The sequence below is a fragment of the Pongo abelii genome, chromosome 16 (assembly GCF_028885655.2).
Source record: "Pongo abelii isolate AG06213 chromosome 16, NHGRI_mPonAbe1-v2.0_pri, whole genome shotgun sequence".
Classification (NCBI taxonomy): domain Eukaryota; kingdom Metazoa; phylum Chordata; class Mammalia; order Primates; family Hominidae; genus Pongo; species Pongo abelii.
Window position 1 is genome coordinate 102,864,154 of NC_072001.2, and position 26,942 is coordinate 102,891,095.

Sequence of the window (26,942 nt, forward strand, 5' to 3'; positions counted from 1 at the left end):
CAGCTTGGTCATTGTTGGCGTATAGCAGTGCTGTTGATTTGTGTACATTGATTTTGTGTCCTGAAACTTTACTGAATCCAGTAAAGATGTCATAGATGGCTTTTATTACTTTAAGATATGCCCCTTGTGTGCCAGTTTTGCTTATTGACTTGTGTATGTTAAACCATCCCTGCATCCCTAGTATGAAACCCACTTGATCATGGTGTATTATCTTTTGATATGCTGTTGGATTCGGTCACCTGTTATTTTGTTGAGGATTTCTGCACCTGTGCTCATCATGGGTATTGGTCTGTAGTTTACTTTGGTACATCCTTTCCTGGTTTTGGTATTAGGGTGATACTGGCTTCATAGAATGATTTAGGAAGGATTCTCTCTTACTCTGTCATTTGGAATGGTTTAATAAGATTGGCACCAGTTCTTCTTTGAATGCTTGATAGAATTCAGCTCTGAATTCATCTGGTCTTGGACTTTTTTTTTGTTGGCAGTTTTTAAAATTACTGTTTCAGTCTCGCTACTTGTTATTGGTCCATGCAGAGTTTTTATTTCTTCCTGATTTAACCTAGGCAGGTTGTATATTTCCAGGAATTTATCCATCTCCTCTAGATTTTCTAGTGTATTTTTCCACCCCTTTATGTGAGTCCTTATGTGTTAGGTGAGTGTCTTGAAGACAGCAGATACTTGGTGGATTTTTAACCATTCTGCCATTCTGTATCTTTTAAGTGGAACGTTTAGGTCATTTATATTCAACGTTAATATTGAGATGTGAGGTACTATTTTATTAATCATTGTGTTGTTGCCTGAATACTTTTTTTTTCATTGTGCTATTGTTTTATGGGCCCTGTGAGATTTATGATTTAAGGAGGGTGTATTTTCAGGTTTTGTTTCAAGATTTAGAAGTCCTTTTCGCATTTCTTGGTTGTGCTCGCTTAGTAGTGGTGAATTCTCTCAGCATTTGTTTGTCTGAAAAAGACTATCTCTTCTTCATTCATGAAGCTTAGTTTTGCTGGGTACAGAACTCTTGACTGACAATTATTTTGTTTGAGGAAGCTAAAGATAGGACCCCAATCTCTTCTGGCTTGTAGGGTTTCTGGAGAGAAATCTGCTGTTAATCTGCTAAGTTTTCCTTTGTTGGTTACCTGATGCCTTTGCCTCTCAGCTCTTAAGATTCTTCCCTTTGTCTTCACTTTAGATAACCTGATTACTGTGTGCCTGGGTGACGATCTTTTTGCAATGAATTTCCCAGGTCGTCTTTGAGCTTTTTGTTTTTGGATTTCTAGATCTCTAGTGAGGCCAGGGAAGTTTTCCTCAATTATTTTCTCAAATATGTTTTCCAGACTTTTAGATTGCTCTTCTTCCTCAAGAACACCACTTATTCTTAGGTTTGGCTGTTTAGCATAATCTCAAATTTTTTGGAGGCTTTGTTCATTTTTGTTTTTTGATTTTTTTTTTTAATTTGTCTTTGTTTGATTGGATTAATTCTGTCACCTAGGCTGGAATGTGGTGGCGTGGTCTTGGCTCACTGCAACCTCTGCCTCCTGGGCTCACCTCAGCCTCCTTAGTAGCTGGGACTACAGATGCACACCACCATGTCCTATTAATTTTTTTTTTTTTTTTTTTTTTTTGTAGAGACGGGGTTTCACCATGTTGCCCAGGCTGGTTTTGAACTGGGCTTAAGCAATCTGCCCACCTCAGCCTCCCGAAGTTCTGGGATTACAGGCATCAGCTACCACATCTGACCCAGGGGCAAACCATTTTACGTCTCAGAATGCAGTCTTGTCAGGATGAGATTATTAGGACAAATTTTAGACCAGTGTTAAGCACACAGCAGACACTCAGTTTTTGTTAGTTCTTGCATGTGTATTAATACAGGGGTGTGTGGGTGTGTGGGTGTATTTGTAACACCTAGTATCTGCTTATTTTTCATGAATTCTGAAGTTTTCTTTTTGGCTTTATACTAGAATGAAAGGAGCAGAACAAATACAGCTATTCTTTCCTTCTGATGGTCCCTGAAGCTGTGGATTATCCAGGCTTATCTGCTCTGCCATTCCTCACTCACACCTTGTTCATTCGTGCTTTTAATGTATTTTTCTCCCATTTATCCATAATGCCTGCCTTCTCTTTTCTTCTGTTCTTCTCTCATTTCAGACTGCTCAGTCGTTAATCCCACAAAGGCTTTCCTAATTAAGCCGATAGATTTGGTATCAGTGCTTTCTATTTCCTTGTAAATTTTGTGTGGTTACCTCTAGTTTGCCCATATTGTGAGTATAGTTTTGGTATATTCATGCCTATGTGATATGCCTGCTCTTGCTAACTAGATGAAAAGCTACTTGAAGACCTGTAGGCTTTTTATGGTTTCTCTACATATACCAGGGGCACAGTACTGTATACGTAATAGATATTTGAATTTTTTAAATTTCCAAATAGTAAAGGTACTTCTATGTTTTCCAATTTTAGACAGTTGCTAGTCTTAATGACATGTGAATGCTGAGTCCTACCTGGAGAACTTAAGAGGCCTGTTTGGCTCATCAGGAACCTCTGGTTCACTATTCTGAATATTTTATTCTTTGCCAGCTTTGTAATAAACACTCATTCTTTTATTCTTCCCTGCTTTATTTGTGATTTACTTTGAAATTGAAATACCACACTGTAGTCTCTGTTTTATAAATGCACATTATATGTTTCTGTACACTGGTTACTTATCTGCTTTTTATTTGTGTCATTATCTCTGCTGTTGGACTGCAAGCTGGTGAATAATAGCTGTTTCTATTAGGATACTATCAGTTGCAACTAACAGAAAACTACCTCAGGCTTAACTTGTATAGGGGATGTATTATATGTAACCGAAAGATTCAGAAGTGGTACAGACTACAAGCATGGTTTAATCAGGGATTTTGCATCATTTGTTTGCTGCTCTCCTTTTTGTATCAGCTTTTTCCTCATTCCGGCCTTCTTCTGAGTCTCAAAATGACTTAATAAAATGCTGGCCGGACACGTTGGCTCATGCCTGTAATCCCAGCACTTTGAGAGGCCGAGGTGGGCAGATCACGAGGTCAGGAGATCAAGACCATCCTGGCTAACATGGTGAAACCCCGTCTCTGCTAAAAACACAAAAAATTAGCCGGGCGTGGTGGCGGGCGCCTGTAGTCCCAGCTACTCAGGAGGCTGAGGCAGGAGAATGGTGTGAACATGGGAGGCGGAGCTTGCAGTGAGCTGAGATCGCGCCACTGCACTCCAGCCTGGGCAACAGGGCAAGACTCCGTCTCAAAAATAAATAAATAAAAATAAAATGCTTTCTCAGGCACAGTTTGGGGAATGTGGGAGCCTCCCTGATAATCATGGAACAGTTGTTTTACCCGGGTTCTGATTGGTCATTACCACAGTCACTGGTGAGCGAGAATGACCTGAGTCAAATGCCTATCACTAAGTTCATCTGGGGGTTGGAGGAAGGGTTGCACAGAGTCAGCCCCACCCAGTCCGTGTGGTTGCTATACATGGGAAGAAGTAGAATGACTGACTACGGTATTCATGAAAACAGGATGGTTTCATATTTATTTTATATCTCAACTGGTACTCAAAAGTATTATATACATAGAGCATATATCACAATGTGCGTTTTTCCTCATTTCATTAAGAGAGATGGAAGGTTCTGTTAGGGAAAGTTTAGGAATAAGATGATTAAAGTGAGATAAATCAGAAATATTTAATAAGGACCTCATTGAAGCTGAAGAAACAGAACCAGTAGAAGTAGAGCCATAAGGAAGAAGTACTTGGTGAAAACGGGGCATTAGAAATGAGTGCTGAATAAGCTGCAGTTAAGAAGTTGCTCTGATACCTAGTTCACTACTCAGAACTTAGTGGTAGCAGTGCCTTTGCTCTCACAAGAGTGAATAAATAGGCTGGTCTTAGACATTTTTCTATAATACCTCCATTATTTTAGTCCCGAGTATGAGATGCCCTCTTAGAAATGTGGTCTTTTGCTTGTTTGTTTCTTTGAGACACAGTTTCACTCTGTCACCCAGGCTGTAGTGCAGGGGCATGATCTCAGCTCACGGCAACCTCTGTCTCCCAGGTTCAAGCGATTCTCCTGCCTCAGCCTCCCGAGTAGCTGGGATCACAGGCGTGCGCCACCATGTCCAGCTAATTTTTGTATTATTAGTAGAGACGGGGTTTCAGCATGTTGGCCAAGCTGGTCTCAAACACCTAACCTCAAGTGATTCACCCTCCTCGGCATACCGAACTGCTGGGATTACAGGCGTGAGCCACTGCACCTGGCCAGAAATGTGTTGTGTGTTAAATCTCTTTCAGCAAGTCCAAGCAGTAATGCTGTACAAGTATCATTCATCTTAAGCTTTATATGTATTTCAGACTTTGCTTGTCTTCCTTTGCTTATTTTTAAGATATCCAAAGGTACTTCATTAGTTACCACAGGTTGAGTATCCCAAATACAAAATGCTCTAAAATCTGAAACATTTTGAGCACTGACGTGATTCTCAGAAGAAGTGTTAATTGGAGGATTTTGGATTTTCAGGTTTAGGGATGCTCAGCCAATAAGTATGTAATACAAGTATTCCAAAATCAGAAACACTTCTGGTCCCAAGCATTTCAGACAAGGGATACTCAAACCTGTAGTGAGTTTTGTTATAAAATTTATTTGCAACTCAGACTGGGGAAAACTTGATTTGTTTGTGCCAAAGTATTTTAATAACTCTTCTCACATTATTGAATGATATTTTTCCCCCTAGGGAATGGATTTGTAAACTCAAGAGCTTCTCCAAATTTGATTGGAGCTACTGGTGCAAATAGTTTAGGCAAAGTTATGCCTACAAAGTCTCCCCCTCCACCAGGTGGTGGTAATCTTGGAATGAACAGTAGAAAACCAGATCTTCGAGTTGTCATCCCCCCTTCAAGCAAGGGCATGATGCCTCCACTAGTAAGTTGAACCTTTCTTCAACTTCATTCTTTAAAACACATATTTTATACATAGTCAATCTGTAGCTTCCTTTGGAATTTTCCGTGCCACCGTAGAATCTACTAACAAATATTTCCATTCAAAATTAGTATTTGAAGAGACGAGTCTATTTCAAATACACAAAAATCAGATTATGGAAATTTGCTTAACGGTTATTTAAAATTAAAGCTAAATATGAACATGGTTGGAACTGGAGGTTATTGTGTTAAGTGAAATAAGCCAGGCACAGAAAGATAGATACTGCATGGTCTCACTCATATGTGGGACCTAAAAAAATTGGTCTTACGGAGATAGAGAATAGAATGATAGCAGAGGCTGAGAAGGGTGTGTGGGTGGGAGATGGGATGAAGAGAGGTTGATTCGTGGGTAAAAACATACACTTAGATACAATAAATATACCCCTGTATTTGATAGGAGAGAAGGGTGACTATAGTTAGCAACACTGCAGATGGAGTATATTTCAGAGTAGCTACAAAAGAGGACTTGAAATGTTCCCAACAAATAGAAAGGATAAATACTCAAGGTAATAGATGCCCCAAACACCCTGACCTTGATCATTAGGCATTCTATGAATGTAACAAATATTCACATGTACCCCATTAATATGTAACACATTTCGAATCAGTTTTTTTTTTTTTTTTTTGAGTCGTTTTAAGGAGCGAAATTGAGTAGCCAAGAAGAAGGAAGGCAGGAAGGAGAAAACAGCTCCCTCCGACAGAGACAGAGGGAGGGGGGATTCAAACAAAGAGAAAACCCCCTCGAATCAGTTTTTAAAAAGTAAAATACAGAGAGATTATTATGTTTAATTTTAATTTTACCAGGCTAGAAGCATTAAACATGACTTATTCTCTGTACTTTGTATACTTTCATTAATCAATTAAACATGCTTTCCTGTGAGAGAAGCACTAAACTATTTGTTAGAAAATTCTACATACCAGGCGGGGTACAGTGGCTCACACCTGTAATCCCAGCACTTTGGGATGCCAGGGCAGGCGGATCACCTGAGGTCAGGAGTTCAAGACCAGCCTGGCCAACATGGTGAAACCCCATCTCTGCTAAAAATACGAAAATTAGCTGGGCGTGGTGGCGTGTGCCTGTAATCCCAGCTACTCAGCAGGCTGAGGCAGATGAATCGCTTGAACCCAAGAGGTGGAGGTTGCAGTGAGCCGAGATCGCACCACTGCACTCCAGCCTGGGTGACAGAGCAAGACTCTGTCTCTAGAAAAAAAAAGAAAAAGAAAAATTTTGCATACCACAGAACTATTGTAGGATAGGGAAGAAAGCACACAAACTTGAGTGAGTTATTCTCCAATTAATTTTATTTGCTTATTCCTTCTCAAGTAACCTATTTAACTGTATAAAGAATGCAGGTAGCCTCTATTCCACTCCTTGATGACAGCTTTAGGGTTCTAGTCCCATTTGTTTTTGAGTCTTAAGTCTGTTTATAAAGAACAGGAGACTCTATTTATCCCCCTTAGCTTCTTGTAGAAAAAAAACTAGAATATATAATCAAGTTTTAAAACTTCTTAGTTTAGCAACTGTTTGACTACTACCATACTAAATGATATGCCAGGTGTTCTCTCTGCCGAGCAGTTGCTAAACTCACCATTAGAGTTTTTGCTAAGTGAAAGTGATGCTGTCAGGCTTAGATAATAGTTCCACTTTGGTATAATGCTTTATAGATTCCATAGCACCTTCATGTGTATATTGTCTCATTTAGTTCTCAATTAGCCTGTGTCATTGCAAGGCAGAGATGAGGAAACTGAGTTAAGGGCTATTACTTGTCCAAGATAGTTCAAAATAGAGCTAGGACCAAATCTCTAAGTCTTACAGTTCAGGTCAAAAAACAAGTACTTTTTTATTTGATTATACAGAAATCTGGAAACAGTCACTCCCAGCCTCACAATTAAAAAAACTTGGATATACAGAAAGTTCATAGTGAGATTTCATGGCAACCAACTGGCCCAGATACTCCAGAGTCAAAGATACTGTAAGGAGAGATGACATTTGAGCATTAGGCAAGACACAGATGGTAAGAGTTAAGCTAGGGTGATAGGTGAATTGCTGGAGGCCAGGTGTACACTGACAGAACTGTGTGAAACTCCTGGGTGCTGCAGTAACACAGGGTGAGCCTATGTTCTCTTGTAGATTTTTTTCCTCCATGAATCCCATGGGGTGCTCAGAAGCTCCTGAAAAGGTCTCGCTGTGGTACACAACTGGGAGAGGGGAAGAGTAGCCACTACACTAGGGGCAAAACGTTTTGCCTGGATCTTTTTGTCTTCTTTCTCTAATATGAAACAAAAGCTTTAATCTCTGAGAAGACGAACAACAAACATTATCACTCTTAGGGCACTGTTGAAATCCTGTTTAATGGAAAAGGCAAAATATCTCAACCAGTGGTGAAGGAACAGGAAGACATGCTCGGTATGGAGCGATGCCAGGAGAGTGGCAGGGATGACTGAGAAGGCCACAGCCTGAGGCACAACAGGAGAGGGGATGACTTAAAGCTGAGAGTGGAGCAGGCACTAGGGGAAAACCTGGCATGCAGATCCCCACCCCCAGAGGGATATGAAGCTTGTGGTAGGTGCCCTGATGGTAACTAGAGCAACAGTAAGGCTCAAACCCGGTCCAACTTCCAATGAAATTAACTTGAGTTTTGCACTAATAGCTTAGCAGGAGGGAAGAACCTGTAGGTCTATTAGTAGGAATTACCCATGCTGAAATACAAAGAGAAAGAAGAGTGAAAACAAGACAAAATAAAAAACAGAATTAAGTATCCAAGAGCTATGCGCCATTATCAAATGGTATAACATATTTATAATTGGACTTCCAGAAAGAGAAGAGAGAACAGATTAGGAGTAATATTTTAAATAATAACCAGTACCAAGTAGGATAAATACTACTGCCAACACACACACGCACACATGCACACACACACACTCACTCCTAGACTGCTCAAAGCAAAAGATCAAGAGAAAAATCTTGGAGAAGAGATACATTACAGAAAAACAAAGATAAGGATTAGTAACGTACTTTTTTCTTCACAAACTAAACTATTCAAGCAAGGAAAAGGGAGTAACATTATTTAATGTGCTGAAATTTTTTAAAAATTCCTCTCACCCCAAAATTCTCTACCCACCAAAAATATCTTTGAGAAATGAAGATTTCCTCAAACAAAAGTCATGGGAATTTATTGCCAGCAGACCTGCTCTACAAGAAATGTTAAACGAAGCCCTTCAGCAGGACTGTGATCCCAGCAAAAACTTGAGTCTACACAAAGAAATGAACAGTGGAAATGCAATAAATGAAGATAAAATAAGTAAAATCTGGTTTTCCCTACATTTTATAAATGTTTTATTTTTAGAACAATTTTAGATTTATAGAAAGATTGCAAAGATAGTACAGGAAGTTTTCATATACCCCACACATAATTTTTTCTATTATTAACATTAGTATGGTGTATTTGTCACAACTATTGAACCAGTACTGATACGTTATTATTAACTGAAATTCGCAATTTATTCAGATTTACTTATTTTTAACCTTGTGTCTTTTTCTATTCTAGGATCCAATCCAGGATACCACATTACATTTAGCAATCATGTCTCTTTAGCCTCCTCTTGACTGTGAGAGTTTCTAAGACTTTCCTTGCTTTAATGACCTTGACAGTTTTGAGGAGTACTAGTCAGGTATTTTTATCGGATGTCTCTAGTTAAGATTTGCCTGATGTTTTTCTCGTGCTTAGACTGTGATTGCTGGTTTGAGGGAGGCAGGCCATAGAATTAAGATGCCGTTTTCATCACATCATATCAAGAGAGCCTACTACGTTTATTATCCCTTATCTGAAATACTCAGGACCAGAAGTATTCCAGATTTCAGATTTTTTCAGGTTTTGGAATATTTCCCTTACACTAATAAGTAGAGCATCCCAAATCCAAAAATCTGAAATCCAAAATGATCCAAGGAGTACTACATTCGAGTGTCATGTTGGTGCTCAACAGGTTTTGGATCTTGGAGCATTTCAGATTTCAGATTTTCAGATTTGGGATGACCAACCTGTATCGTCATAACTATTGCTGATGTTAATTTGGTCACCTGGCTGATGTTTAACAGGTGTTTAACAGGTTTCTTTTCTGTAAAGTTACTCTTTCTCCCGCTTTTCATACTGTAGCCTTTGGGTAGGAAATTACCATGTTCAGCCCACACTTTTAAGGAGTGGGGAGTTAAGGCTTCACTTTCTTAAGAGAAGGATATCTACATAAATTATCTGGAATTCTTCTGCACAGGAGATTTATCTCTTCTCTCTCATTTATTCAACCATTTATTTCTATCAATATGGACTCATGGGCATTTATTTTAATACTTTGGTTTATAATACAATACCACGTTTTTCTGTTGCTTTGTTCTAGCTTCAGCTTTTGAGGGCTATCTAAATGATTCCTGTGTCCCTTTGATATATCCTTATTTTTGTGGGGTTTTTTTTTTCAGGGGGAGCAGGTGCTTTTTTATTTTCTGGCACTATAATATGTTCTAGGCTCATCTTGTTTATTTTCTGCCCCAGTCCTAGAATCAGGCATTTCTCCAAGGAACATTAATTTATTTTTATGGAGAATAAAAGAAACCAAGATCCGAGTGCTTTCCCTCTTTTTAATTGCTCCAAAAGGTATCTGACTATATAAGGCAAAAATAGTAACAGTGTATTTTGTTTCTGTAGCACATGTAAAAATAAAATATATGACAACAAAAGATGGGAGGGAGGAATTGACTCTACACATGATGTAAATATTATTTGAAGATGAACTCAAGGTAACTAAAGGTGTGTATTATAAACCCTAGTGCAACTACAGAAGAACATTTTAAAGAAGTATAAATAAGTCAATAGAAGAGATAAAATAGAAATATAAAAAATGCTCTACTAAGTAGCCCAAGAAATGGGAGAAAAGAAGACAAAAAGCAAGATAATGGTAGCTTTTAATCCAATCATATAAGTAATCACATTGAATGTGGTGAGAACGCATCAGTTAAAAGATTGTCAGATTTGTGTGTGTGGGTGTTTCTTAAAAAGCAATGTGGTGGCTCATGCCTGTCATCCCAGCACTTTGGGAGGCTGAGGCAGGCAGATCACCTGAGGTCGAGAGTTCGAGACCAGCCTGACCAACATGGAGAAACCCTGTCTCTACTAAAAATACAGAATTAGCTGGGTGTGGTAGCGCACGTCTGTAATCCCAGCTACTTGGTAGGCTGAGGCAGGAGAATCACTTGAACCCGGGAGGCGGAGGTTGCAGTGAGCCAAGATTATGCCATTGCGCTCCAGCCTGGGCAACAAGAGTGAAACTCCGTCTCAAAAAAAAAAAAAAAAAAAAATGCTGCTTACAAGAAATCCACTTTAAATATAAAGACATAGATAAAAGAAGGGAGAAAATTTACCGTTGCAAACACCAAAAAGCTAAAGCAGACCTATTAATTTCAGACAATATAGGCTTCACAACAAGGAAAAGTATCAGCGATAAAGAGGGACGTGACATAGTCCACTTTCCAAGAAATAACTGTCTTTAACCTAACCGTATGCACCTAACAGCAACCTTCAAAATACATAAAGTGAAGACTGATAAAACTAAAAGGTGAGTAGAAAAATCCACAATTGTAGTTGGAGACTTCTATATCCCTCTCAGTAAGTGATAGAACAAGTAGGCAGAAAAATCAGTAAGGATCTAGATGATCTGAGCAACACTCGACCAACATGACCTAAGAGACATTTATAGAACACGTCACTCAACAACAGCAGAACACACATTTTTCACAGGTGCACATGGAACATTCACCAAGATCATATCCTGTGCCAGGAAACAAACTGGCAGATTTCAGTGAATTGAAATCAGGCTTATTATTTTCTCTGGCCATAAGGAAATTAAACTAGAAATCAGTAACAGAAAGATAGTAGGAAAATGGCCATATATTTAGACATTAAACAACATACTTTAACCCAAGGACCAGAGAAGAAATCTCAAAGGAAATTTAAAAATACATATAGCCAAATGAAAATGGAAATACAGCATCAAAATTTTGAGGCCCAACTACAGTAGTGATGAGGTGAGATTTACAGCAACAAATGCCTATATTTGAAAAGAGGGATCCCAAATCAGTAATCTAAGCTGTTACCTTAAGAAACTCAAAAAAGAAGACCAAACTTAAACCCAATCAAGCAGAAGAAAGGAAAATGTAAAGAGCAGAAATTAATGAATTTAAAACAGGAAAACAAAAGCAAACCAAAAACTGTTTTTTTAAAAAAAATCAATAAAATTGATAAACCTCTATCCAAGCTGACCAGTGAAAAAGAGAAGACCCAGGTGGGTTATCAGTATCAAAAATATGAACAGATACATTCCCCCAAAAGACACTAAAAGCATACTGTAAGCATCTCTGTTCCAATAGATTTAATAGCTTAGATCAAATGGGCAAATTCTTAGAAAGATACAAATTACCAAGGAACTACTAAACTCATTGAAGAAGAAATAGTTAACTTGAATAGTAACTATTTTAAAAATAGAATTCCTAGTTTAGAAACCTTTCACAAAAGAAAACTCCAGACCCATATGATTTAACTGCCAAATTCTATCAAACATTTAAGAAAGAAGTGATACCAATTCTACACAGTCTCTTTCAGAAAAAATTAGGAGAGGAGAGAACACTTCCCAACTTGTTTTTTTAGGTCAGCATTACTCCGGTGCAAAACCAAAGTAAGCCAACACAAGAAAAAAGATCTACAAATCCGTATTCCTCATGAACTCTAGACACAAAAATCCTCAGTAAAAAGTAAATTGAGCAATATATAAAAAGGATAATATATCAAGACCAAGTTGGTTTTATCCCAGGAATGCAAGGCTGAGTCTACATTCGAAAATTCATTAGTATAATCAGGATATTAACAATTCAACATCTATTCATCATTAAAAAAAAAATCTCAATGAACTAGTGATAGAAGGGAACTTAACCTAATAAAGAGCATCTACAAAAAATATACAGCTGAAATACTTTATAAGGGGAAAGCATTCAGTCTTTTAGTATTTGGAGCCAGGTAATGATATTTTTTTTCTCACCAGTCATATTTACCATGGTAGTAAAAGTCCTAGCCAGTAGAGTTAGGTAAAAATAAATGAATAAAATGCACACACGTCGGGAAGAGAGAAATTAAACTTCCTCTATTCACAGAAGATAGATTCTTTCATGTAGAAAAGTGTAAAGAAATTACAAAAAAAACTCCTCGGACCAATCAGTGAGTTTAGCAAGGTTGCAGAGTACAAAGTTAATATATAAAAATCGCTTATATGCCAGCAGTGAACAATTGGAGTTTGAAATTAAAAAAAATGATAGCACCCCAAATAAAGGAAGGAAAAGAAACATCTAGGTAAAATTCTGACAAAATATATACAGTCTGTATGTTGAAAACTGCAAAACACTGATGAAAGAAATGAAAGAAGACCTAGATGAATAGATAGATACATCATGTTAATGGATTTCAAGACTCACTATTGTCAAGATGTCATTTCTTCCCAGATTGATCTGTAGATTAAACACAATTTCAAAATCCCAGCAAGCTCTTTTGTAGTTACTAACAAGCTGATTCTAAAATATATAGGTAAAGACAAAGGAACTACAATAGCTAGAATGATTTTAAGAAGGAACAAAATTTTTTAAAAAAAACTACTACTACCTGATTTCAAGACCTACTACAAAGCGATAGTAATCCAGAAAGTGTGCTGTTGACAAAAGGATGGGTACATAGACCAGTGGACAAAACGGCTCAGAAAATTTACACCTATACATGTACATTCAGCTGGGTTTTTGGCAAAGGTAGTAAGGTAATTCAACAGAGAAAGGATGGTGGTTACAACTAGTGGTGTTGAAACAATTCTACATCCGTACACAAAACAAAAACAACCCACTTGAAAATAACTCAGACTTTATTTAAAAATTAACAAATTGGATTATAGACCCAAATTTAAAACAGGAAACTGAAATTTAGAGGAGAAAATCCAACACAAAAAGCAGGATCCATAAAGAAAAAACTGATGTATTGGAGGTTGTCTTAAGTTTTGAAGGTTGAACTTAAGTTTTGCTCTGTGAAAGGCACTGTTCAGAGAGTATAGGACAACCTACAGATTAGAAGAAAGTATTTGCAAGTCACATATCCAATAAAGAGTTTGTATCCAGAATATTTTAAGAATTCTTAAAACCCAACAGTAAGAAAACATATTTTTAAAAGGGCACAAGATCTGAACAGATACTTCAAAAAGAAGATACATGGATGGCAAATAAGTGTATGAAAATATGCTCAATATTATCAGGCCCTAGGGAATTAAAAATTAAAACCTAATGAGATACAACTACACATCTAGTAAAATGGCTAAAATTTAAGAAAACGAAACGGCTGGGCGCAGTGGCTCACACCTGTAATCCCAGCACTTTGAGAGGCCGAGGCGGGCAGATAACCTGAGGTTGGGAGTTCGAAACCAGCCTGACCAACATGGAGAAACCCCATCTCTACTAAAAATACAAAATTAGCCAGGAGTGGTGGCGCATGTCTGTAATCCCAGCTACTCAGGAGGCTGAGGCAGGAGAATCGCTTGAACCCAGGAGGCAAAGGTTGCGGTGAGCCAAGATCATACCATTGCACTCCAGCCTGGGCAACAAGAGTGAAACTCTGTCTCAAAACAAAAACAAAAACCCAAAAACTAGAAATGCTGGTGAGGATGCAAAGCAAAAAATCTCTCCTATATCTTTGGAGTGCAAAATAGTACAGCCACTTTAAAGAGTTGTTCAGCTTCTTATGAATTTAAATATACACTTGCTGGCCAGGCAGGGTGGCTCATTCCTATAATCCCTGCACTTTGGGAGGCCAAGGCAGGAAGATTGCTTGAGCCCAGGAGTTCAAGACCAGCCTGGGCAACACAGCAAGACCCTGTCTTAAAAATTAAAAAAAAAAAATCACTTGCTGTACAATCCGGTAATGCCACTCTTTGAGTATTTACGCACATGAGTTGAAAACTATACTTATAAGAAACCTGTATCTTGCATAATTGTGAAACACTGAAACTAGCCTAGATGTCCTTCAACAGATGAATGGATAAACACACTCACTGTACACCCATATAAAGAAATACTACTCAGCAATAAACTATTTATTCACCCAGCAATATAGATGAATCCTAAGTGAATTTTGCTAAGTAAAAGAAGCAGTAGTGTATGATTCCATCTATATTTCATTCTGGAAAATGCAAAACTCACTGGCTGCCATGGGTTGGGAGTGGAGAGAGGAGTTGACTATAAAGGGTTAATATGGGAATTTTCGAGGGGATGGAACCAATCTGTGTGATGCTGTTTTGTTAGATGCATGGGTCTGCATTTGTTGAAACTCATTAAACTGTACATACAAACAGTGATTTTTACCAAATGCAATTTAGTAAAAAAAGGTTCCGGGGGAGCCCAAGATGGAATGCATATTGGCACACATGAATATAACTTTATTACAGATGAGTAACATGATGATATTGAAGGGGTGAGGAAGAAAGAACCTGGTCTGAGTAAATTTGGAAAGTTTTGACTGGATACTGTAAGGTTAGAGACCAACAAAATTGTAGCAAATCACTGTACTCTAGATGGTAAATTCATCCCTCACATACACAAACACAAAGGGTTGAACATATAAACACATAAATAAATATAAAATATAAATAAACAAATGGACATTGTAGATAAAGGGAGCCAGGTTTCTCATGGTTGGAGGAGAAAGTTGCAGATAACCCAGGGTGTGGCGAGGTGGAGTCTAGAATGAGCCTATGTTTCAGGGTTCTAGTTGAAGGATTCAGTAAGAGTTTATGTGTGTGTGTGTATATATATAATTTTTGTATTTTTAGTAGAGACGGGGTTTCACCATGTTGGCCAGGCTGGTCTCGAACTCCTGAGCTCAACATCTGCCCGCCTCAGCCTCCCGAAGTGCTGGGTTTACAGGCATGAGCCACTGTGCCCAGCCAGACACATACATATATATGTGTGTGTATATATATACACACATATTACATATATGTGTATATATGCATATATGTAATGTATGTATTATATACATATATAACGTGTGTATATATATACACACATTACATATATGTGTGTATATATACACATTACATATATGTGTGTGTATATACACACATTACATATGTGTGTATATATACACACACGTATATTACATATATGTGTATATATACACACACATATATGTATGTGTCTGGCTGGGCACAGTGGCTCATGCCTGTAAACCCAGCACTTCGGGAGGCTGAGGCGGGCAGATGTTGAGCTCAGGAGTTCGAGACCAGCCTGGCCAACATGGCGAAACCCCGTCTCTACTAAAAATACAAAAATTAGTCGAGCGTGGTAGCGTGCCCCTGTAGTCCCACCTACTTAGGAGGCTGAGGTGAGAGGATCGCTTGAGCCCAGGAAGTCGAGGCTGCAGTGGCCTATGATTGTACCACTGCACTCCAGCCTGGGTGACATAGCGAGACCCTGTCACTCACACACAAAAAAGGTACAGTTGTGTGTACATATGAATTAGTATACATCATATATTTCCTAGCTCTGTTTGCTGAGAGGTCTGTGAGGCAATAGCATCCAGTAACTGAACATACCTGGTGCTCAGATTTTAGTTTCAGAACACCATTTTCTAATATAAGGACTCAGGGCTGCTTGGAAAAAAATGGTATGTTGTAGAGCTGGGGCAGGGAAACGGGATGAGCCGGGGTTGTCAGAGGTTAAGAAAGTGCATATCAAAAGTCACGGGAGCTGGCCTTTCAAAAGAGTTTCCAGTGGCCAAAACTAGAACAATTTGAGTAACAAAATAATAATAGTATTGGATTATAGCCCAGGGAATAAAAAACATTGAGTCCATTACTGATATAAATTAATGATAGAATAAATAAGGGGAAAGGGACAACTCTTCCTTAGAAAATAACTAATTAATAAATGTAGAAAAAGAGTGAGAGATAGTAAATCAGCATTAGAACACCAGAGTACAATGGTAATTGTTGCAGGCAAAGTCAGTGGATAAATGCTAACATAAGTGGGCAAAAAGTTTAAGTAAAAAGCCATTTTGCTTAGTCTCAAAATATCTCTTCCCAAATATTCATTTCTTACAAAGGGAAAAATTAGAGAATTAGAAATAAGAGAATCCTGGAAAACACTGCCTTAACCAGAGGATCAAGGTTAACATCACCAGTAATGGGACATAAAGACAACATGTGCCTTTCAATATGACATGCTAAGAAAGCCATGTCTCTTTGTGGTATTCTTGCAAAAATCCATGCCCTTCTATCTGATTATGAATGAAAATCAGACCCAAATTGAGAGACATTCTATAAGATACCTGATCAGCACTCTTTCAAAAAAAGTATCAAGGTCACGAAAAGGAAAGACTGAGGAACTGTCACAGAGCAGAGGAGATGAAGGAGACGTGAGAACTAAAGGCTTGTGGAATCCAGGATCTGATCCTGGGTCAGGAAAAAGGACATCAGTTGAAAGACTGGTGAAATCCAAGTAAAGTCCAAAGCTATAATTAGTGCTGTATTATTTTTATTAGTTTTGACAACTGCATTGTATTTCCTTGTGATGTTAACATTGTGGGAAGCTGAGTGAGATGTGAGGGAGCTCTCTTTGCAAATGCTGTCTAAAATTGTTTCAGAATAAAAAGTTTAAAATACATATATACACATACATAACAAAGAAATATACCCCAAAAGGGAGCCAAGAAAAAATGGCATTTAGGATGGTCCCATAGCTCACCTTTCAGGTACTGGATATGCAATACTTGCTACTGTCTTTCAGAAATAAACTACACAAAATGTCATGTAAGGTACAGAAATGCTTATAAGAATTGTTAGTAAACTGCCAATTTAAAGACAAACTACGTTTAAGCATTTTAGCAATTGCTTAATAAAGTTATGTCTGATTGTTAGGAGAGCATGAAGCATCTCCATGGAAAACTCAAAATGTGTCATATGAACTATTTACACACTTATTCCTGTATATTAAAGTGAAAACCATATGTTTTACACATACACAGCTATAATATTTGACAGTATATTTTGGTGTGTACCTTGTGTTTGGAGATATGTAAAGATATCTATATCAAAACAGTTGAATAGCATCTTCCCCACATTGGAGATAGCAGTTGTAGATCAAGTGATTGTTTTTCAGAGTAAGTAATCGGTCCCACCTACTTTACACCATTTACAGAGAAACCTTCTTCCAGATTAGGGCTTCATGTATCAGTGGCACTTACAATGACACTTTTCACAGACTGACAGAGAAGCTTAACTTATTCAAGTAAAATAAGTATCAACTGATTAGACTGTTTCTAGCATATTAATATTTTCTAAATGTTATGGAGAAAAGGAGCAAAAATGTTTTTGTTTTTGTTTTTGTTTTTTAAGATGGAGTCTCACTCTGTCACCCAGGTTGGAGTGCAGTGGCGTGATCTCAGCTCACTGTAACCTCTGCCACCCTGGTTCAGGCAGTTCTCCTGCCTCAGTCTCCCAGGTAGCTGGGATTACAGGCAACTGCCACCGCACCTGGCTAATTTTTGTAGTTTTAGTAGAGACGGGGTTTCACCATCTTGGCCAGGCTGGTCTTGAACTCCTGACCTCGTGAGCCACCATGCCCAGCCTTATTTCTTTTCTTTACATGACTTATGAATTCATTTCTCCTCCAGTCTCATTTTCTTCAAATATGTGGTTTTTCTCCATTGAAGTCATTTTATTCACATGAAAATATATTTGCAAATGATAAACATATATAAAACTGGTATTTAAAACTCATGTATGTATTAACAAATGTTTGTGTTCCTGTTGTTTTATAACACTGCTAGCTCCTGTGGGAAATAAAACATATAGCAGTCTCTTTCTGCCAAGAAGCAGAATTCAGTAGGAGATAAATCAACATGTATCACCAGGTGGGGTAATAGTAGGATGATTAAGATACAGAGTTATAGGTACAGAGTTGGTATTCTCAAAGTTCCAAATACAGATCGATAGCATGATGAGGAAGCCCTTTTAAATACTGTTGCAGTAGCATGACTGTGTGTAAGAGAGGCCAGCACGAGAGCAGACTGTGTTGGGGTAGGAGGGTGTCTTTGAATACTGGCCCTAGAGAATTTTCAATAATTTGTCTAGTCTCTTGAAAAATCAACAAGTATAGAGACAAGTAATTTATATTTCTATCTCTTGTGTATATAATCGTCTCTTTAGAGTTCCAGACAGCTGCTAGTGTCCAAATATGTTTTTCTAAAGAAATATTTTGTTTGTGAGTACCAACAGTCTTAGTAACTCTCTTATCCCTCTTATGTGCTGAGTACAGTCGGAGGAAGAGGAATTGGAGTTGGTGAGTGTGGGTTTCTGCTTGAAGGAAGTTGAAAAAGATGTAGAAAGTACTAATTCTCTTACATGTTCTTATCTAACCAATGTTCCCTTTGTTACACAAATTTTTTTAAACACTATTCAAACACTTTGAATAAAGCAATCTACTGGTACTACAGACTCTAGTTTTACTATTTATATGTGTTGACCCATTTTATTTGTTGGAGGGAACATTGGAATAGAGCCTTTAAAAACAGTAGCTGTCCATGAGCATAGGATACTTGTGAATTTTTTTTTTTAAGGAAAGATACAAAATACCTTATATAGCTCTCCAAATTATTGAAATATTTTTAGAAAATGACTTCACCCTCGAAGTTCCTCAGATTGTAACACACGATGTTGTGTTGTTTCTCTTTCAAAAAGATTACATCATTTTTGGTGAGGTCACCTTTTTCAGCGTTGGAATTATTTCATCCTGCATGATACAGCCTGAACCACAAGGGGGTTCCCTGTTTACTAAAAGGAATGTCTGTAATTGAATGTATATAAATTTACTTTTCTATCAGAAGGCACTCTGTTCTTAAAAGCAACTATTGCCCTTTTTCCAAAACAAACGTTTTCTGTTGGCTTTTCCTCTAGAAAATAAACTTGACTAAGAGCAACTTGCAGTTGATCTATTTCTTCTTTAGGAACTAAAACCAAAACCTCACAGGAGTCATCACATAATTTCAAAGTCAGCTGCTAATTAAAGGACTTTAGGGGGAATAAAAACTTGAAAATGTTTTTTAGCATGGACAAGGGTTAAGAGTGCATGAAAGCATGGGGGAGGAAGGCATCCGTTGGTTTTAATATTCCATGTTTATGCATGCTGGTGTGTTTTGCACAGTTTGTTTTCTTTTCAAATAAGGTTATCTGTTCCCCTTAAAATACGAGATTGTTCTTTATTTAGCTTTGTGATCACTCACAGTTTTGGGTGTAGTTTTGTATTGGCCAACTGAAATATTCTAGTCAGCTGTAAATGTTTTGAATATCTTTTGGAGAAACACTTTACTTAATGATACCATAATGATCAGTAAATGAGAGTTTATAATTCAAGCTAAAATAATTCACCTTAGGTTAGACCTCACTGTTCAAGGAGTTGTGAATGCTTCCATGAATTATCTAGCACTATATTGCCCTCTTGTGGTTCTGAAAATCACTTACTCTTGTAGAACTCAGTGCCGTTGAGATTAGGGGCTTAGATGAGTAGAACTAGTGTTTGAAGTCTTCACTGTTCTTGAAGACATGCCAGGAGATTGCATGAAGATGATGCCGTGGAGTAGGTAGGGTCCAAGCCAAACCATGTCATACTGTATTCCTTCACCTAGTGATTGGACTTTTGAAGTTCCAGACTAAATATTAAAGAAGAAATTAAGTCCAAAGTAGATCTCTATCTCGAAAAGTCATTAAATTTATAAACTTGATGCTGAAACTAAAATATATTCCGAACTGGCATACATTGATTTTCCACATTCCTCAGAGTACATCTGTAATTGCAGAACCTCAGAGATAAATATATTAGGTCCTTGAAGACTTTAAAATACATATCTAAAAACTTATAAACAGCCATTTATATTATTTAAAACTTAATCAATTAAAAATGCAGAACTTTATGTGCCAGAACCAAAATATAATCAGAAGTACAGTCCGTTAGAACTTAGAAAGTTGTTCAAATTGCTTTGAGCTCTAAAGTATAATTGTGGATGACTCTGATCCGAAGTGCGGAAGGACACGTGCCCTGGGGCCTGCACTAAAGACTGTACTGTTAAGACCAGCGACAGATTCCTTTAGAAGCCGAGCAATACTAGAACAACTTGACTTCATGAAAGCTCCAGTAGACTAGGCTATGGATTAGAAGGAATAAAAATATGTATCTTTTTTCCCACCACTTATATAGAAATTTGGGACAGAGGGTTTCTTAGGACAATAAGGATATTATCTTATATTTGTGTAGTACTTCAGTTATGAAAGCACTTCTGACATAATAACCTCATTTGATTTTCACAGTAGCATTTGATTTTCACAGTAGCTGTGCAAGGCAGCCAGGACAAAGATTGCTATATCTTCTCTATTTGACAATGAAGAAGTTCAGAGAGGTCAAATGATTTTCCCAATGCCTAGGAAATGGTGAATCTGGGACAGAAACTCAGGCAATACATCTACATCCACATCCACATGATCTTTCTCACATCTTCTAACCTAGGATAGAAAATAGAAATTAAAAAGAAATAAACTGAGATCAGGATTCTCATCGAATGTTTGTAAGTGTCTACATCTAGCCAAAGGCCTTTGTCTGATGTACCCTTTTGAAAATTGTGATAGAGAAAATGGAATCACATTCTAACTCTTCATAATCTCAAAGGCACTGAACTATACTTTACTGATTTGGCTCAGACCCCGGAATGTCAGTTATCAGGCTGTAACATAATTTATAAAAAACAAATAGAGTTGTGCTGTGGCTTTCTTGTGTGCTAGTGACACAGTCTGTTGTGTTCCTCTGATCTTTGATTTTGGAAAACTGTTACCTTAAGCCAGTTTGGCGAGAAACTGGTTCTGTCATACTCCTACACATTAAGGACTATGACTATCTTAAACTAACTGGATTATTTAATAGTTGAATTTTTTTTTATCCATTCCCAGCATGGATAGGATGCTACATAGATGCATCCAGTTGGCAAAAAGCGTTTAATATTGCTCTTCCACAGCCCTGTCGGCAGTACTTGATTCAAAATTCTCTACTCAAAGCCTCTGCTACAGAAGGCCAGGGGACTATGAAGGGATACATATCCGAATCTGTTGTTAAAAAATAGGTCAACTGCATGATTGGAGAGAAAGAAATAATACAAGCTGCACCCAATAAGCCACGACTTCAAACCATGTTAACACGTAAATAATACCGCAAAGAAAAGTAGTTTTGATTCCTATACTCGTAGACTTCCAGTCCCTATATATACAGATGACCTTTGCCATCATCAGGTATTTAAAACCCACACATATTTCATTTAGGGGAGTCTGACAGTATTTGTAGTGGCATCAAGTCCTCATTTTGTGCTAACAAATAGAAGTGCTGATGCCTGTAACATAAGTTCCTGTTTTAACGTGGGGTGTCTGACATTAATCAACTGTTTTAAAAAGAATTAATGTAAAAATATGACCCTTCAAATTAAATATTTAGTTATTCTCACTAGTATTTTTGAAGTTTTTGCATCATCACTGCTTCAGAAAATGACATTCATATGAAACTGTCAAAAATGTCACTTGAATTGAAAGTGATTTTTAAGTCAACATAAATACCACATCAGAACCCTTTTTCTCTTTTTTGATCTCACAGAATACCCAAAGGATAAGTAGTTCTCAAGCCACTCAACCTCTTGCTACCCCAGTCGTGTCTGTGACAACCCCAAGCTTGCCTCCGCAAGGACTTGTGTACTCAGCAATGCCGACTGCCTACAACACTGGTGAGCCTGCTCTGGTGCCTTCCGTAGGTTTTACTACTCTGTTTTGTGATCAACGTGTGCTTTTGTGATTTTTTTTTAAAGTATATTTGTTGAAATAAACTATTTCCAGTTTTTTAGATTTAAATTAGGATGTATTTTTAAATGTGCTAGCCTTGAAAAAATTACAAAAAAAATTGATAATGTAATGAGTTGAATAAGTTATTTCTGCTTCTCCAATATGAACTTTCACTTAACCCCTGACAGAAAGCCCACGTAGGTGATATCAAAATGGTGGCGTGCATCAAGCCAAGAGGGTAGCAGCCTGTTGCTTGAGTATCGTTGATGTAGTTTCTCTTTATACAGTATCACGCATTTCCAGGCTTTTAAAATAAGATGTTTTGTCTTTATGCTTTGTTAACCTGCTTTGGGAAAGACATGAATCCCTTTGGACCTGAGACTTCGGGAGGTGGCTGATGTTTGGCTGTGTCTAACAGGCTGTTTTCCTCCCTGTAACCACTAGCTTGGTCCATGTCATTTGCGCCTGAGGGGGCAAAACAAGGACAGTTCTGGTTTCTCCTCAGAGCCAGTCACTCTGCCTTGGAGGGGAGCTTTTCCTTCATTTATGTTTAGTTATAGGCATTTCGTCTTAAAATGCCCTAATTTGAAGGATTGTATTAGGAAAGTTTAAGAATATTACAATGATTGTAGGAGTGCTTTTAGCCAAGCGGACTGTATGGAGAATCGAGGGCAGCTGGTTTCATTTAAATTTACCAATCTAAGAAGGCGTGGAAAACACATGTGGTTTCACTTTCTCATCAGCTGAGCCAAACACCTGATGCTTCAGAGGAAGAAGGCAATAGTTAAATTCTACCTTGCCAATTACTCAGAGACTGCAATGCAGAGAAGTTATTCTTCTATGATTCTCCCAAGTGTCATAAGTAGACTGTGGTAAAGATGGTCTCATTTTAGCCTTCAGGGTAAATGCTTTGGCACAGTACTTTGAAACTGCTGTCTGCAGCTACCTGAGGGGACAGAGCGTTGATAACATTTGATTGCCACTTTAATTCTAAGTAGTTCTTTTAAAACAGAATCAACAATAAAAGGTTTTATTGAAAAAAAAAAAGCCTCTTAGGAAATATCCATTACTTTTCCAACAATTAGTATGAAAAATAATGCCCAAATTTGTCAACTGCATACTATCTTAGGGACTGTGAATCATAGCCTGTTATTTGTGCCTTGCACAGAACAAGGTTTCAGAGTAAAGTCAGGGGATGCATTCATAGAAATTCTGTTTCGATGCATTGATCACCTGCTATATGAGAGACACTGTGCTAGGGACATACCTTTCTCCAAGTTTATTCTAAGTAAGGAGGCAGGACATACCTAAGTGGGTAACCATGGAGGGGAAGTCCTGAATTGTTGTGATTATGTATTTATACTCTGAGAATTGAGAAGGGAGGGCAAAGCTATAATGTTCAAAGGTGTATTGGCTGAGAAGAGGGAGCTTGAACTGGGTGTTAGATTATGGTTTACTGACCGTTTCATTACAGGTTTTTCAGTATACTTGGAAATTCCACTATACTTATTTTTAGAAATGCCACTGAATTGGGAATTTATTTTTTAAAAGTATAAAAGAAATTACCAAAGCATATAAAAATGGAGGCAGACTCTCAAAATCATCAGTCTCTTAGCATCAGTCTCATGCCACCTTTTGACTGACTTTATCTTTGTTCTCTTTCTCGTAACACTTACTCTGTTTTAAGTTTACCATGTTATTTTTAACTTATTCCCACATCTATTCAGCAAATATTTATCAGGCAGCTACTGTGTGGCAAGCACTATGCCAGGCACTGGAAATACAGGAGTGCAGAGTCAGCAGTGGAGCCTTGGGGGGAAGGCATAAGACACACAGCTCTAGGGATGAGTTGCTGCAATTGTGTCAAGGGCTGCGTCTCAGCTTGGACATGAAGGAACATGCATGACTCAGCCAGGCAGAGGAGGCAGAGTGCTCTTGGGAGAGGGTGTGCCTATACAAAGGCTAGGAGTTTGCGGGCGGGACGGGGCTGAAGGAATGGGGACAGAGCATGGGTGGTTAGAATTGAGACTAGAGAGGTAAGTAATGATTTGTAGACCACGTCAAGGATTTTGGAAACTGTCCGGAGAGCATTGGGAAGCCATTAAAAACTTTTGAAGTAGAGGAGTGCCATGACCATATTTGTTATTTTAAAAAGATGTCTTTGGCTGCTGTATATAGGGTTAAAAGGTAATGCCAGGAAGCCACATCAGAGGCTACTGTAGTGGCCCAAGCAATGGGTGCTGATAGCATAGACTAGAGAGGTGGCAGTAGAGATGGTGAGACTTGGGCAGGCTTGAGACAGAGCAGATAGAATTGCTCAGACCTGGAAGTTGATGGTGGGAGTGAGAGGGAAGGGAAGTAGCAAGGATAACACCCACAGGCTTCTGCACGAGCTGCTGGGTGCATGTTGGTGCCATGTACTAAGAGGACTTAAGGAGGAACGGGTTTGCAGGAAAGGATGCGCCGTGTCAGATATGTGGCGTTTGGATCCAAATGGACATGGCACGTAGGTCGTTTAAAAGATCTAGAGGTCGAAAGAGACTGTGGGCTGGAGGGAGCACTGGGGAAGGCATCAGTGTGACGGGCCCTTGGCCCAGCCCATGGGAGTGTACAGAATGACAAGGGCAGAGTCAGGACAGCCCTGAGCACCAGCTGTGTCGCTTCAACTTAGTTCCTTTTTCAAAATGTTAATTCACTAGGAAGACCAATTTCTTTAAACACCTCTCTTGAGACATGAGAGAGAAGATAAAAGTAGAAGAGTTTTGCCACCTCTCTTTAGAACCAAATGGAAAAGACAAGTGTTAATGATGAGCTGAAATAACTCCCCGTGTGAGTGATAACTAACGTCCTAAATCTTGGTCCCAGTGATTATGACTGAAGCTTTCATATGATATGAGCTGGGTATAGTCTAGGACACCAAGTTTTTTCATGAAGTTGAAACTCTTTTGCATGCTGTCAAGGAGTTTGTGATAGTCTAGGTACTCTAAACAAATGCAGTTATTACTTGTGTAATGATGTCACTAAGCTTGGTACCCCGTGAAGGGATTCTGTCTTTCCTGTTCCCTGTCCCCCAACCCCTCGCTTCATTAAGACTTGCGGATTCAAACTCACTCTGCTTGAGTTTGAGTGTTTCTCTTTGTTCCAAAGGGTAGTGGCAGGCATATTTAAAGTAACAATTGTATAGAACATTCTTTAATGATGGCCTCTTATTTGAATCATCCCAGACAACGAAATATTGCTAGATCCTGTAAATCTTCCAAGAAAAGATTTTGCGGATTTTAGACCCACATGTATGTTGTTTTCTTGTGAAGTATCTGTCTTCTCTCAATGTAGGAACTTTTTATTTTTTTTTGAGAGGGAGTCTCTTGCCCAGGCTGGATGGAGTGCAGTGGCATGATCTCGGCTCACTGCAGCCTCTGCCTCCTGGGTTCAAGCAGTTCTCCTGCCTCAGCCTCCCAAGTAGCTGGGACTACAGGCATGCGCCACCATGCCTGGATAATTTTTGTATTTTTAGTAGATAAGGGGTTTCACCATGTTGTCCAGGCTGGTCTCAAACTCCTGACCTCAAGTGATCCGCCCATCTTGGCCTCCCAAAGTGCTGGGATTCCTGGCATGAGCCAGCACGCCTGGCCTCAGTGTAGGAACTTCTGCAGTAGCTATCTAAAAAATAGATTCCGTATGGACCTTCCATCACATGCGGAGCCGTCTTGTCTTCCTTTGTAGATTATTCACTGACCAGCGCTGACCTGTCAGCCCTTCAAGGCTTCAACTCGCCAGGAATGCTGTCGCTGGGACAGGTGTCGGCCTGGCAGCAGCACCACCTAGGACAAGCAGCCCTCAGCTCTCTTGTGTGAGTAACTAGAAGTTTTCCCTGCATCTTTACTCCTGGCCTACACACTCTCTTTTCCTATCCGTTACAGCCTTTTGCTCTGTTGAGTTTCGTGTGAGGAATCCTGTAGTGATTCCTTTTCAGGTAGATACAAGTGTTGGGAGAATATATTTTCTTACATGGTTCTAGATAGTAGCTTGGATACTGACAAACTAGGCATTCCTTGAAGGGATTTGGGGAGCAAGGCTTCTCCCATAGGGACATCCTGAGGTAAAGAGACTCAACCAGGATCTGAGGGGGTCTGAAGGCACAGATACCACCCACATGCACCATCCTTCTGCCCTCTGCCCAGTGATGAAGACACCTACTGCACCCCTGCTCCCAAGCACCTGCCTCTGGTTCCACTGCTTGAAAGGCAGCCTGTAGGCGTTCAGGGCCCCCTGCTACCCTTGCCATTTATCGCTTTGGTGAGTATCTGTAGACAAGAATAGGAAGATGAGCTGGACCTTTTGCTTTCTCCCTGGGCCATAGGAAAGGAAAACTGGGGACAGGGTGTCTTATATATCAGTCAGGCTCCATAGGATTTGTGTGATTGATCCCAGCCCAGTGCACACACCAAACCTCTTTCACAAAGAGAACGTTCCTTATGGGCAGGGTGTAAGGATATAAGCAAAGAGGATTTACAGTAGTGCCCAGATGAGGCCAGACATCCCTAACAGCAGGGAGAAAGAACAGGGCTTTTGTGGAACCAGGATGACAGTAGACCCATGGAGCAGTTGGAGGAGAGTGTCCCAAGAGAGGGGACAACATAGCAGACCCAGCTGGCCTCCATGAAGACTGGCTGCCTTGCCTCTGCTCTGGGCAGTAGGAATACCCCAGGCCCCTAGCCTAGGAAGTCCCCAGAGAGCCTGAGCTCAGCAGTCCCTTTCCCTCATCCATTCTGAAGTAACACCACAATGAGGATTGTTATCAGTGGTCTTCTTAGGAATTATGTCATGGAAAAAGCAGCAGAGTATCTCAGGGAAATTTGCCTACACAGGATTTGGCCCTCAGGACAGGACAGGACATTCATCCTAAATGAATGCACTAAAAATAGTCCTGGAAAAGCAAGTGGAAAGGGCTCAGAGCCCAGGCTTGGGGAACAGCCTGTTTGTGTCCTCCTATACTGCTGTCAGCCAGCTCCTCATTTCCT

General features: G+C 39.0%; 1 protein-coding gene across 50 annotated transcripts in view; it reads left to right on the forward strand.

Annotated features, from left to right (window-relative positions):
- Nucleotides 1-26,942, forward strand: part of MEF2A (myocyte enhancer factor 2A) — a 151,701-nt gene that overhangs the window by 120,292 nt on the left and 4,467 nt on the right. For 25 of the 50 annotated variants that reach the window (XM_054531011.2, XM_063715951.1, XM_054531002.2 and 22 more), the window contains 4 exons: nt 4,743-4,930; nt 18,371-18,394; nt 21,740-21,866; nt 25,645-25,771. In XM_054531011.2, coding sequence (XP_054386986.1) covers nt 4,743-4,930; nt 18,371-18,394; nt 21,740-21,866; nt 25,645-25,771 — 466 coding nt within the window. 50 annotated transcript variants of the gene reach the window in all.